The 13,987-nt window shown below is 33.6% G+C and overlaps 2 protein-coding genes across 2 annotated transcripts; both read left to right on the plus strand.

Moving 5' to 3' along the window:
• The first annotated feature begins 640 nt into the window (after positions 1 to 640).
• On the plus strand, positions 641 to 3,158 carry LOC107923570 (subtilisin-like protease SBT1.1). The gene has a single exon (XM_016853755.2). The coding sequence runs from the start codon at positions 768 to 770 to the stop codon at positions 3,078 to 3,080; it is 2,313 nt and encodes a 770-aa protein (XP_016709244.1). The 5' UTR covers positions 641 to 767; the 3' UTR covers positions 3,081 to 3,158.
• A 2,736-nt stretch (positions 3,159 to 5,894) lies between these two features.
• Positions 5,895 to 9,273, plus strand: LOC107923576 (subtilisin-like protease SBT1.1). Its single transcript, XM_016853763.2, is given in 3 exon segments — positions 5,895 to 6,021; positions 6,984 to 8,986; positions 8,988 to 9,273. Coding segments are annotated over 3 exon segments (2,298 nt in total). The 5' UTR covers positions 5,895 to 6,011; the 3' UTR covers position 9,273.
• Positions 9,274 to 13,987: the final 4,714 nt, after the last annotated feature.

A 13,987-nucleotide genomic window follows, 5' to 3' on the forward strand; every position in this document is an offset into this window, starting at 1 on the left:
ACAACCATGCTTTGCTTTCATGTCTTATTTGACACCGTATCCCGAGTTTGAATCTCGGCATCCCTTTCTTTACCTTTCAAATATAAATAAAATATTTTTTTCATTAAAAAATAAATTAAATGTAAAGGATAAAGCACAAATTTGGATATAATAAAATAGAGACTAATTTTTCATTATAAGAAAAAAAAAACAAAATGGTTTAATTACATTTAAGCTCATTAGTTAACTTAAAAAAATTACAAAATATTTATTAAATTATTCGAAACTTTTTATTTAAGTCACTGTATTATTTTAATCATTATTATATAATCTTTCCTATTCGCACCGACTACATCAATTGATAACTCTGATTCTTTTTTTTTTCTACCGTTTAATTTTGTTTTTCATGAAATGGCTTTGTATGTTATGAATTTGCAAAAACAAAATTTAAACATTTTTCTTCTCCGTTTTTTGATTTTGATCGTCAAATTGAATTAGATATAAAGTATGTTCTTTTACTTGTATGAATATTTATCTATTGCACCGATCGTCAAATTGTCGCTTAGTATTTACTAGTCGGATTATAAAAAAACTTAACAGATTAGTGGCTGAAATAAAAACTTTTAAATAGTTTAGTGAATTAAGTGAAAATTTTGAAATAGTGCGAGAGGGTATAACTGTTAAGCCTATCCAAAACATGCGACATTAATATAGCTTCAAAGCTTTGCCTTATCCCTACCATTAATTTGACTATATACAGCATTAACTGTTCTATTTCTTCAGCTACCATGAAGATCTTTAATGCTGCAATAATGTTGCTGCTACTAGCATTAATGGCCGCCATTTCAACTGCTTCAACCGACAAACGAACGTATATAGTTCGCATGGACAAGACAAAGATCACCAACACTTTCAGTTCCCTTGTTAGTATTACCAAACCATGGCACCAAGCTGTCCTTGAGTCTTTAGCTGATGATGATGAACTCGAAGCCACACCACCGGAGCTACTGTATTCCTATGAAACCGCCTTGTTTGGTTTCGCCGCAAAGCTGTCTAGTAAACAGTTAGAATCGTTGAAAAACATGGAAGGGTTCATATCGGCGGTACCTGATAAAATGCTAAGCCTCCACACTACTCGGAGTCCATTCTTTCTTGGCTTAACAGGGAAGAAAGGGAAAAATGGACCATGGAGTGGTTCTACTTCTAATTTACATTCCGATGTAATAATTGGTGTGGTGGATAGTGGGATTTGGCCGGAACATGTTAGTTTCCGAGACCATGGATTATCTCCGGTACCAGAAAGATGGAGGGGTACTTGTGAAAAAGGTACTAAATTCTCACCGTCGAATTGTAACAAGAAACTAATCGGTGCTCGGTATTTCTACGGTGGGTATCTCGCCGCAGGTGGGAAAATCGATGAAACAAATGAATATGTATCTACAAGAGATGCATCTGGTCATGGTACACATACAGCTTCAACAGCAGGTGGGAATTTCGTGGAACAAGCTAATCTTTTCGGCGTGGCTAATGGTTCGGCTGCCGGAATGAGGTACACGGCGAGGATAGCGGCGTATAAAGTATGTTGGCCGGGATGTTCAACCATTGATATTTTAACAGCTATGATGAAAGCCATTGAAGATGGTGTTGATGTGTTGACATTGTCATTAGGTTCAACATCTGAAGCTGTGCCTTATTGGCAAGATTACCTTGCTATAGCATCATATTTTGCTTTTAAAAGTGGGATCTTTGTGGCCTTTAGTGCAGGTAATAGTGGACCGTGGGCGTACACGGCGGTTAACACCGCGCCATGGATCATGACTGTAGCGGCTAGTACTATAGATCGAAGCTTCCCTGCAATTATCAGACTTGGAAACGGAGAAACCTTCGAAGGGTCTTCATTTTATACCGGTAAGGCCTTAAAGGGATTACCAATTGTGTATGGCAAAACTGCAGGTGTTACAGGTGCTGAACATTGTATCCCTGGTACACTTAATCCTAAGCTTGTGAAAGGCAAATTAGTGATTTGTGAACCAGGAGACGAATATATGACGCAGAGCGAACGAGGGGAACAAGTGAAATTGGCCGGTGGTGCTGGGGTTTTAGTAATGAGTACTGTCGGTGAAGATCTTGCAAATGAACCTCATGTGTTGCCTGATATTTTATTAGGTACTTCAACTAGTAAAGCTGTGATTAAGTATGTGAGCTCAACTAAAGCACCCATAGGCACCATTGTGTTCAAAGGCACAACGTATGGTAACCGTGCACCGAAACTCGCTGCATTTTCATCGAGAGGACCGAATTTAGCCGGTCCGGATGTGATCAAACCGGATGTAACAGCGCCGGGAGTGGATATCCTAGCAGCATGGCCGGCTGAGACAAGTCCCAGCACACTCGAGTCCGATAAAAGAAGGGTATCATTCAACATTATGTCTGGTACATCAATGTCGTGCCCTCATGTTAGTGGCATTGCTGCGTTGATTAAATCGAAGCACAAAGATTGGTCCCCAGCAGCAATCAAATCTGCACTCATGACAACTGCATATACCATAGACAACAAGAGAAAACCTATAAGCGATCTTAAATCTCATGCCTTGGCAACTCCTTTCGGTATCGGTTCGGGTCATGTCGATCCTATCAAAGCTTCTGATCCCGGTTTAATCTATGATATCACCGCGGACGATTACATAAGTTACTTATGTGGCCTCAAGTATAATGAGTCACAAATAGCCTTGTTTGAAGAGGGTTTCATAGAATGTAAGGAGCAATTGGCGATGCAACCCGGTGACCTGAATTACCCGTCTTTCGCCGTGAACTTCAATCGAAAGGCTCGAAATGTTACGGTCACATACAAAAGGACTGTTACAAATGTTGGGATACCTAAAAGTACATACAGAGTATCAGTTGAAGCACCCAAAGGAGCATATGTGATTGTAAGGCCTAAAGTATTGAGTTTTAAGAAGTTGAATCAGAAACTGAGTTACAAAGTGAGTTTCATTGGACTGAGTCGAAAGAAACCGGTTGTTAACTCAGCATTTGGTTCCTTAATGTGGGTTTCTGGTAATTACAGAGTTAAAAGTCCCATTGCAGTGACTTGGAAATAGCCTGTAGTCACCATGGACTGATATCTTATTAATGTACTGATTGTTGAAGGAAAATAAAGACAATTTTTTTTTGGCTAAGATGTGCTATTAATCCTTAGCAAAAGTTGCTGATTTAGTACGTGTAGATTAATTTTTCTTTTTTGTCCATCTATTTTTTAAATTTTAAAATTTTAGTATTCATAAAAGGATAATTGTTAAATCAATAACTATACGTATAGTATAGGAGTAACAATTGAATTTAAACGAACGTATTTAATTACTACTACTTGAGTTAAGAATATAATTTTAAAATTCAAAAAATGCATAAACTAAAATTGAATAGTTAAAAAAGTACAAAAATTAAAATTAAACAAATAAAAGTACGAGAGTTAAATTTACAAGCTTCACAAAGTATAAGATTTTTAGAATTGAATAGGTAGTTGAATCGGTTAGATCATTAGTTCGATCAGTCTGACTAAAAAAATTTATTAAAAGTTGAAAAAATATTAAAAAACTCAATTCAACTTATTTTTTAGTCGTTTCAACTAGTTTGTACTAGTTCTCTGTGTTATCAATTCAAAGCAATTGTTCGAACCGGTACTTTGATTAATTTTTGGTTCATTTGATTGATCCAATTTGGTTCAAACATCATTGCCCTATACTTATCAATGATGATGTATCTAGCATAACACGGTAAAAATAGACCATAGAGGCCCTTGTATTAGTTAGGAGTCATATTACATTTTACTCTCTTTACTAAAAAAATAGATAAATTAGTCCCTGTATATTGGATCAAATCAAAGAGCAAATTAGTCATCTTGTTAAAATTTCATCTATTTCCATTATTAAAAATTTGTCTATATACGTCAAAATAGGTAGCGTGACATTCCATGCATACCTGTTTAGTTATTTCGTTAGTCATGTCGATTTTTAACATTAGAAATTGATGAAATTTTTAATAAAAAGGACTAATTTACCCTTTGGTTTAACCCAAAAAATTTAATTTACCTATTTTATTAATAAAAAAGATAAAATATAATCCAACTCTTAATAAAAAAAATTCATAATATCTAGATAACTTTACTGAAAAAAAAAACCACTATTTTCTGCACCGACCACCCCCACTAATGGGGTTTCTAATAATATTTAAGGGAACCCATATCTCAAATTGAAACTATTTCATAATGCACACACTTGCACCGCGCTGCAATATGCAATCTGAAATAAAATAGCAACCTGCACCACCTTGTCTTGTTTTTAACCCATTTTAGGGACTTATTTGATCTTTATAGTGCCCCAAGTGGTGCCCTAAGTGATATGTTGATCCAACCAAAAAGATTCTCCATTAACTTGGTTTGTTTTCAATGCATAAGCTTTAGATGTTAATGCTCCATTAACTTAGTTCTGCCCTAACCCTAATGATTAAAGAATTCAGCACCAGAGCAAAAAAGTAACCATCACCCTATCCAAAACCATTGAAATCCATTATCATATCAAAAGCTACCCATGCCATAGGGTAATATAAACTCACTTATAGCAGCCCACGCTGTATGAATATACTCATATCACGCACCCACACATGAGAATTGTATATAGACTGGGAGAGGTTGGGTTTAAATTATATTTAAATATTATATTAACACATTTTATATTTATTTTAACTTAGTTTGAGTTAAAATATTAGTTTAAAATTTTGCTCAAACTCGCTCATATTTACTAATAGTTAATTTAAATTCATTTTAGGCCCGCCAATATTATTTTTGTAAAAAAATTAAAAATTATATATATTATTTTAATTGAATATTTAATAAATTTATATATTTTTATTTATTAAAATTTTATATATAATCATCTTTAATATTTTAAATGTTTATATTATATTACTTAATTTTATGTGTTATAAATATATAATATAAAATATTACAAACTTAAAAAAGGTCGAGTCAAACTCAAGCCTTGAATGTTTAAGTCCAAGCTCGACCCATAGTTTAAATAGCCTTAATTTTGTTTGCCCAAACACATTTTTTAAATTTAATATTTTTGCTCAAATTCTCTCAAATTTCAAGTTTGGACTGGTAGATCGACCCATAAACAAGTCTAGCACACACTATGTCCAACGTAGGAATATACTTACACTCAAGGGTGTAGCTAGGGGGGCTAACAGGGTCCCCCTAAAATAAAAAATTTTCATTTAGGCCTTTTGTAAAATTTATAAAAATTTAAATCAGTAAAAGTAAAATTACAATTTGCCCCCCTAAAATGATAAAAATTTGATTTAATCCTTTAAAAATTATAAATATATAGATATTAAAATGGTGAAATTGTATTTTATTATTATAAAAATATACAATTTAATTTTGTCCCTCTAAAAAAAATTTCTAAATTCACATTACACGCTCGAATAAAGATTTACCTACACCACATATGCACACACATTAGTGACATACCCACACTACGTATGCACACATAGTAAAAACATACACATACTATATATGTATACACTATGTTCAAAGAAAGTTACTCAAATAAAAGCCTATCACTTATTTTGAAGACTCAAAATCCAAATAAATTTTATGAGTGAGTAGGCATTCACTACCAAACCGATAACAGGGTTTTGGTCCCACTCTCCATACCTTTTCTTTTTCCATAGGTAATGTTAGCTTTTGATCTCAAATCCCTCCTATCCATTTTTATAAGCGTGCACCCTTTTTTATCAAATAAAAGAGTAACATAAAGAGAAAAAGGTATGGGAACACTATTGGTTGTACAATGATTAATGATGATGACGATGATAAGCATTGATGTTCTCTATGTGGGAGGCAACCCACCACACTTGGGGAGGGTGCCATTTCAAGCTAGTTAAATCCACCATTTTTTGCCTATATATGAACCCTCTCTTGGTTGGTTATTTTCATACCCCTATTAAGTTCCCTTCTCATTCACTTTTCAACAATGGAGACAGGTGATTTTCTTGTCTTTCAATGGAGTACATAGCTGATATTACAGTCTTTATATTTCTTCTATTGCTCAGTTTCCATTCTTTGTTTATTTTTTGATCAATTTTTTGTCAAATTCTGGGTTTGGTTTGGTTCCTCTACTATATACTCAAAATTGAGATTTAATTCATATATTTTATTTGGCATAATTTGATTATTTATTTTTATAATATCATTTGTTAGTCCAAAGTTCTATTAGCTACTCCAATTGAAATAGATATAAATGTTCTTTTAAATCATTATTTTTATTTAAAATAAAATCAAAAGTTGTCGATTGAATTTTAGCTCAATCGATATCAACGTTATTGTCAGTGCAAGAGGATGTGAGTTCAAATGCATTGAAGCGCATTATCCTTTTATTTAAGGGTTAGGGAGAGGCTATGGATAATTCTAGGCGTTATATGATAAAAACATATTAATGTTAAAAAGAAAAAATTAGAAGTTAGGATTTTTTTTAAATCCAATTAGATTTTAACTGAAATAATTATCCATATTATTTATTAAGGGATAAAATTATGGTAAATTAAAGGACAAGGATTAAATACCAATTTTGAGTGTTGTAGAGGGACCAGAACCAGAATTTGACCTTTCTCTTTCTATTTTTTTACTTCCTCTACATATCTCTTCTTTTTGGTTTCATCTTTTGCGGTAAAAGTAGATGAAGATCCATGTATTAGGAGTCAAATTACATTTTACTCATTTTATTCAAAAAATTAGACGGAATTTTTAGCAGCCTACTCCTAGTACAAGGGTCTCTATAGCACTTTTACACATCTTCTGTTACTATTATGCTGTTTTGTTCTTGAATCTTCACTTACTTCATATATATATATACACATAGGATAATTATTCTATGTATGCATGTATGTGAAAAAATCTAACATTTATGATTATTTTATGATTTATTTGGTTTTCTCTATAATTGCAGCAACCATGATGTGCAAAACAGCCATGTTAATGTTGATCTTCATAGTGACACCGTCAAATGCATCGATGAATATGCAGACATATATAGTTCACATGGACAGGACCAAGATGACAACAACAACCTCGGATCGATGGTACGAATCAGTGATCGAATCGGTCAATGAACTCTTGGATCAAGAAGATCACGAGTCCGGAAAACCCAAGCTAGTTCATGTCTACAAAACAGCTATATCTGGTTTTGCTGCAAAGCTATCAACTAAACAAGTAGAATCATTGAAAAGACTCAATGGTTTCATCTCTGCTACACCTGATGAAATGTTGGCATTACACACTACGCATTCGCCTCAATTTCGCGGCTTAGAAAGGGGGAAAGGGCTTTGGAGTGGTTCAAATTTGGAGTCTGATGTGATAATTGGTGTCGTGGATTCCGGAATTTGGCCGGAACATGTTAGTTTCAACGACATTGGTATGTCTCCGGTACCATCTAAATGGAAAGGTGAATGTGAGGAAGGTACGAAGTTTTCGAAATCCAATTGTAATAAGAAACTCATTGGTGCCAGAGCATTTTTTGAAGGTTACGAGGCTGCGGTTGGTAAAATCAACGAAACGGAAGATTATCGATCTGCAAGAGATGCAGAAGGGCATGGGACACATACTGCATCAACTGCAGCCGGTAATCTTGCATACGCGAGTATTTTCGGTTTGGCCAAGGGTTTAGCTGGTGGAGTGAGGTACACATCGAGGATCGCGGTGTATAAAAAGTGTTGGTCTCAAGGTTGTGCAAGCTCTGATATACTTGCTGCCATAGACCAAGCTATTGCCGATGGTGTCGACGTGTTGTCACTCTCTTTAGGTGGTTCCGCTAAGCCTTATCATAGTGATCCGATCGCAATAGGCGCATTTCAAGCGATTAAAAATGGGATTTTTGTTTCGTGCTCTGCTGGTAATTCAGGTCCTTCGAGTTCAACCGTTTCTAATACTGCGCCATGGATTATGACCGTGGGTGCTAGCTACCTCGATCGGAGCTTCGAAGCTATTGTTGAGCTTGGAGACAGACAAATTTTTGAGGGTTCATCGTTATATGTCGGCAAAGCATTAAAGCAATTACCCCTGTTTTATGGTAACACAATTGGTGATCTAAGAGCCGCATTTTGTATTGATGGCTCACTCAAGAAAAACCTTGTGAAAGGCAAAATCGTAATTTGCCAAAGGATAATAACGAGTCGGACTGAGAAAGGGGAAGTAGTAAAATTGGCCGGAGGTGCCGGGATGTTACTTATAAACTCGGTAAACGAAGGTGAAGAACTTTTCGCTGACGCACACGTTTTACCGGCTTCTGCATTAGGAGCCATTGCAGGCAAAGCAATCAAAGCCTACCTCAACTCAACTAACAAACCAACTGCGTCAATCACATTCAAAGGAACAGTTTACGGCAAGCTAGCACCATTAATGGCAGCATTTTCGTCACGAGGACCGAACCATGTTGGATTAGACTTACTAAAACCCGACGTAACCGCACCGGGGATGAACATATTAGCCGCCTGGCCACCTTCAACTAGTCCAACAGAATTAAAAAGTGACAAAAGGACAGTCCTTTTCAACATTGCTTCAGGCACATCAATGTCTTGCCCACATGTAAGTGGCTTAGCTGCACTTCTTAAATCAGTGCACAAAGATTGGTCCCCGGCCGCTATCAAATCGGCACTTATGACGACCGCATACGTCCACGACAACTCAAACCGACACATCCTTGATGTTGCTTTTAGTACACCAACCAACGCCACACCTTTCGCCTACGGTTCGGGACATGTTAACCCCAAAAAGGCTTCCGATCCGGGATTAATTTACGACATTAACCCGCAAGATTATCAAAATTACTTGTGTACATTAAATTATTCAGCTTCTGACATGGCATTATTTGCAGGGGATGGTTTTAAGTGCCCTAGAGCTTCTTCAACCATGGAACCAGGTGACCTGAATTACCCTACATTTGTAGTAAACTTAAAAAAAAAACAGCAAAAGCAACATTGTAACCTTAAAAAGGACAGTAACCCATGTTGGGATTCCTAATGTTACGTACACAGTACAAGTGAATGAACCAGATGGGGTGTCGGTGATGGTCGAGCCACAAGTTTTGAGGTTTAAAAAACCAAGCGAGAAGCTTAGTTATAAGGTTAGTTTCATGCAAAAGAAAGGGTTTAGGGTCCAAGATGGTTCCTTTGGGGTTTTAGAATGGGTGTATTTGAATATGTACCATGTTAGAAGCTCAATAGCAGTGACTTGGACTTAAATGTTAAATGTTGAATTTCTTAGGTTTCAACATGAAAAAAAGAGAGAAAATTTCGATGGTTTTCTAACCGTTAAAAGAATTATATTTGATCGTGTCAACCATTAATAAAATGTTGGCATAATAATAATTTTATTAAACATTAAATGGATAAATTTATCATTATTCCTAAAATGTTAGATTTTTATTTCATATTTCATACTTTGCCAAAAATGTAGAGCTATAAATTTATCGAAATTATGGTTTGGGTCCTTCTACTATTTTTAAATGAGATTTAATCTATGTATCTTAATTTGATAAATTAAAATATGTCATTAGTCACTAATAGAGGTGTGCATGGGTCGGGCCGGGCCCATAAAAAATTTTGGCCCGTTTTCAAGGCCCGGGCCCGGCCCAAAATATGGGCCTAAAAATTTGTCCAAGCCCGGCCCGAGAAAAAATGGTAGGCCCGAGCCCGGCCCGGCCCGGTCATATTAATTTTTTTTTTGCTTTTTTTATTAAATAAAAACTTTAAAATATAATAAATCAAATACATTTAAAACATAAAAACAAATATTAAAACAAAAAATAAATAAATAATGGGACTAAAATAATTATTAAAATAATACATAAATTAAAAATATAATAAAAAGTAATTATATTAAAATTGAAAAATTGAAACAAATTAAAACTAAATTAAGAATTAAATTATATTAATAACAAAAGTTTTACAATATCAAAATAACATCAAAACAACAAAAAAAGTAAAGTAAAAGTACTAAAGTTATTTAAAATTAAAAATAAAAAAATTTAAAATAATTTAATATTAAAATCGGGCCGGGCCGGGCCGGGCCGGGCCCGGGCCAAAAAAATCTTACCCGAGGCCCGGCCCGTTTAGACTCATTTTTTGTCCAAGCCCGTTTTTCAGGCCTATATTTTTACCCAAACCCTCCCATTTTTCAGGCGGACCTTCGGGCCGGGCCGGGCCGCCCGGCCCATGCACACCTCTAGTCACTATACTTTAACAACATTTGTTGCAACACCCTATACCCGACCCTGTTGGAAGGTCCAAGCTACGAGATGCTACGGCTGTCAATTTAATAATTCAATACATTTTGCAACATTTAAACATTTAAATACGTAATTAAATAACATTCAAGTATATAATGTATTACACAATAACTTTTTGGTCTTACACGAGCTTATGAAAGCTCTTTTGTTAACCCGAACTTGAATTAGGATCAAATTGTAAAGTTTTAGAAATTCAAAGTTGATGTCGCGACTTCACGATCTCCATGTTGTGACGTTGCCAACTCTGTAAGTCGAGTCGTGACTTTGAACACACCAATTTCGCGACGTCACTCACTGTCGGCAACACCTTACGACATTGGACGTTTGTGGTCATAACAAGATCCTTATTTTTGGCAAAAATACCATTTTGGTTCCATTTCAAGATATGCCATGCTACCTGTTTGATTCATGCCATCTTGTACCATCAAAACCAAGTCAAGTTCATACCAATTTATGTCAAACAAATCACCTTACTAATTCCAACTAAATCCAACTCAAACATGACCTTAATCTATTCAAAACCAATTCATGACATTACATGCATTCAAATACCAAATTTTACCTATGCCAAAACCTATTAGGACATGTTATTTAACTTCAATACATACAATTTTGCACATTATACAAGTCAATGGCTTATGGGCCTTTAGCATGAACATTAACAATCAAGTATAAATCACATATTACAAGCATACTTTTAAGCATCAATTCCACATGCCAAAAATGTAATTATAGATAATCACTTACTCTAGCATAAAATATAACCAATACCATACGTGTACCAAGTCACAAAGGCAACACATGAAACAAAATGACTATGTCATACTTTCCAAGTAGCTGTAAACTCTTCCAAGTACTAAGGTACACACTAAGACCCTTAAATACATGCCACAACACTAGTCTCAAAATGATTGCATAACTACCAATTCGGTGATAATGTGAGCTTTAAGACAATTCGACTTGACGAGTTCCATAAGGTGATGATCTACAAGGAAAAAAACAACAAGGGTAAGCATATAGAATACTTAGTAAGTTCATATGTATTATACAAGGCTTATCTTGAACTTTACCTAAACATTTTAAGCTACCTTAACTTAGAATAACTTTGTTTAGGGATGGCAATCAAAACATCAACAAAATGAGTATTGATTTATAATCAGGGTCATTTAATATTATAATCACTTAACATGCTAATTCATGTCACTTTCATTAGCTTATCTCAAAGACACGTTCAATCGATAATCATAAGATATTAACAAGAATACATAATTCAAATCATTCATCAATACTATTATCAATCATAAAAATTGTATCATTTTCAATTGAATGGACTTTTCAATTTGGATATTAAGTTCAATCCATAACATTTCCCATTTTCAATTTCATTTAAACCATTTTGCCTAATGCACCTTAGTAAGCAGTATGAGATACATAGGTAACTACATCACACCAGTTGCTCGTCCAAGCTGAGTACATTTATATATATATATGGTTATCCGTTCGGGCTAAACCAATATCACAACACATTAGGTTACTCATCCAAGCTAAACCCGTGTCACATTATACTTGAGAATTCGTAATGAATGCTGGATCTCATTAATACCTGTAATAAATCCCACACAAGCGCACACAAAACTCTATTGACATGCCAATCGTATCCTAACCCTTTAATAAGTTCACACGAGCATCTTTTACACATATAAATGTCACATTTCAATTCAGTCTAATTCTAGCCTTTCATACCAATTCACAACTAATCAATCCATAATCAAACATACATATATAAAATCAAACACATAACAACCTAAAATAATAATTTCAAATGAACTTACCTACTCAAAACACCAAACAGGTTGATTCTTCAATGACTAATCAACAATTTTAGCTTTTCCTCGATTACCTTCACTTTGATCCAATTCTTGATCTATATAGTTATTTTATAAAACCCATCAATATCAAACATTTTCATATTATGCCATGACATGAATGAACCAATATAAAATCATTTTTATGATATCCCTAAAGTTTTACATTTTATTCAATTTAGTCCTTGAATTCAAAATAGACATAACATCTAATTTTGAGCCTCAGTTTAAAATATAATTTCACATATATTCATTAGGGACCCTCTAATTACTATCTCTACTAAAATTTTATAACAATTTTTTATTTTATTCAATTTGGTCCCTGATGTACGAAACTAACAATTAAACTTTACAATCTAGTCCATTTCATAAACTAACCTTAAATTATATCAATTTGAAGCTTAATTCTTCAAGAAATTAACAATGAAAACTTCCTAAAACCTTAACAGTTTAACAAATTGGTATATGAGTTACTAATCAAGCTCCCATGATCTCAAATTCATAAAAATTACAAAAAAAATTAAATTAAATTAATGATTGTGTTAATGATTGGATTAAGATTTAAAAAAAATTAATTTTTAACTTTTAAAGTATAAAGACTAAATCTCAAATTGTAAAAATACAAGTTCTAACAACATATTTTAATTCCATTTGATATAATTTATATTGCTTACTTTTACAACCTCAGTAGTTGGTTCAAATAGATAACACGGTTAATTAATTTGGTTAAAATATTGAAGTGGGTTTTTATATAAAATAAGATCTATATGATTTTAACTTTTGGATTAAACTTTAGAGTTAATTATACTAAACATCTCCAAATTATGATCATCATTTTAAATTGGTCTTCAAATTCAAAACATTCTAATTATATCCTTAAATTATTAAGGTTATATCAATTAGGTCCTATTTAAGACTATTAATTTAATCATTATATGTTATAATTTAAAATAAAAATTTTAAAGAAAAATAAAACATTACCACATAAATTTTAAAAGTAAAAACTAAAAACAAAGTAGAACTACAATGAGGGAGGAAGAGAGAGAGAGAGGGAGTAAACAACAAATATTTTGTAAAAGCTTTGGGAACCTCAAAACTAATAGTTATAGAACATCCATTTTTCTTAAAATTTTCATTTTAAATCATACTACGTAAGATCTAGAGTGTATTTAATGGTTAAATTAATGATTTTTGTAACACCCTTATACCCGACCCGACTACCAAGTCGAAATAGGAATGTCACATTTGAGTGCCAGAGTAATCCTGGCTAAATTCAATTATTTGAACCCTTTTTCGATCATATTTTAACCCTACGAACATGTTTTTAACATATTTTAGTATACAACTTAAAACTGAGTGAAACTTTTCAGTAAAAAAATTATTTTAAATTAGTTATATGCAGAACAGGGCCCAAAGTATCGATACTAGCACTAATGTCAATACCTGGGCTTAGGTATTGATACCCCTGTGCTGTATTGATACCGTTTTGAGCTTTGAAGTTGAAAAATTCAAGAAAAATATCTTATGTATCGATACTTCATTCACAATATCATTACTTTGAGCTCGATATCAATACTAAAATGTCATTCGATGCTTTATTTTATGCTAGGGTTATTTTACTACCTTAATTCTTTATATTTTACCCCTTTTTAGCCCCTATTACTTGTCAACTTTAACCATATCAATTCATATACCAAGTTATCTCCAAACATCCTTTAATCCTAATTTCATGTACCAATTCATAAGCATATAATTATCTTATATAATTTTAAGCAAATATCAAATTTTACAATTAAGTCCCTT

This window comes from Gossypium hirsutum, chromosome A12 (genome assembly GCF_007990345.1).
Source record: "Gossypium hirsutum isolate 1008001.06 chromosome A12, Gossypium_hirsutum_v2.1, whole genome shotgun sequence".
NCBI classification, from domain to species: Eukaryota; Viridiplantae; Streptophyta; class Magnoliopsida; order Malvales; family Malvaceae; genus Gossypium; species Gossypium hirsutum.

Coding starts and splice junctions, on each gene's coding strand:
- LOC107923570 (XM_016853755.2), top strand. CDS start 768: ATGAAGATCTTTAATGCTGCAATAATGTTGCTGCTACTAGCATTAATG.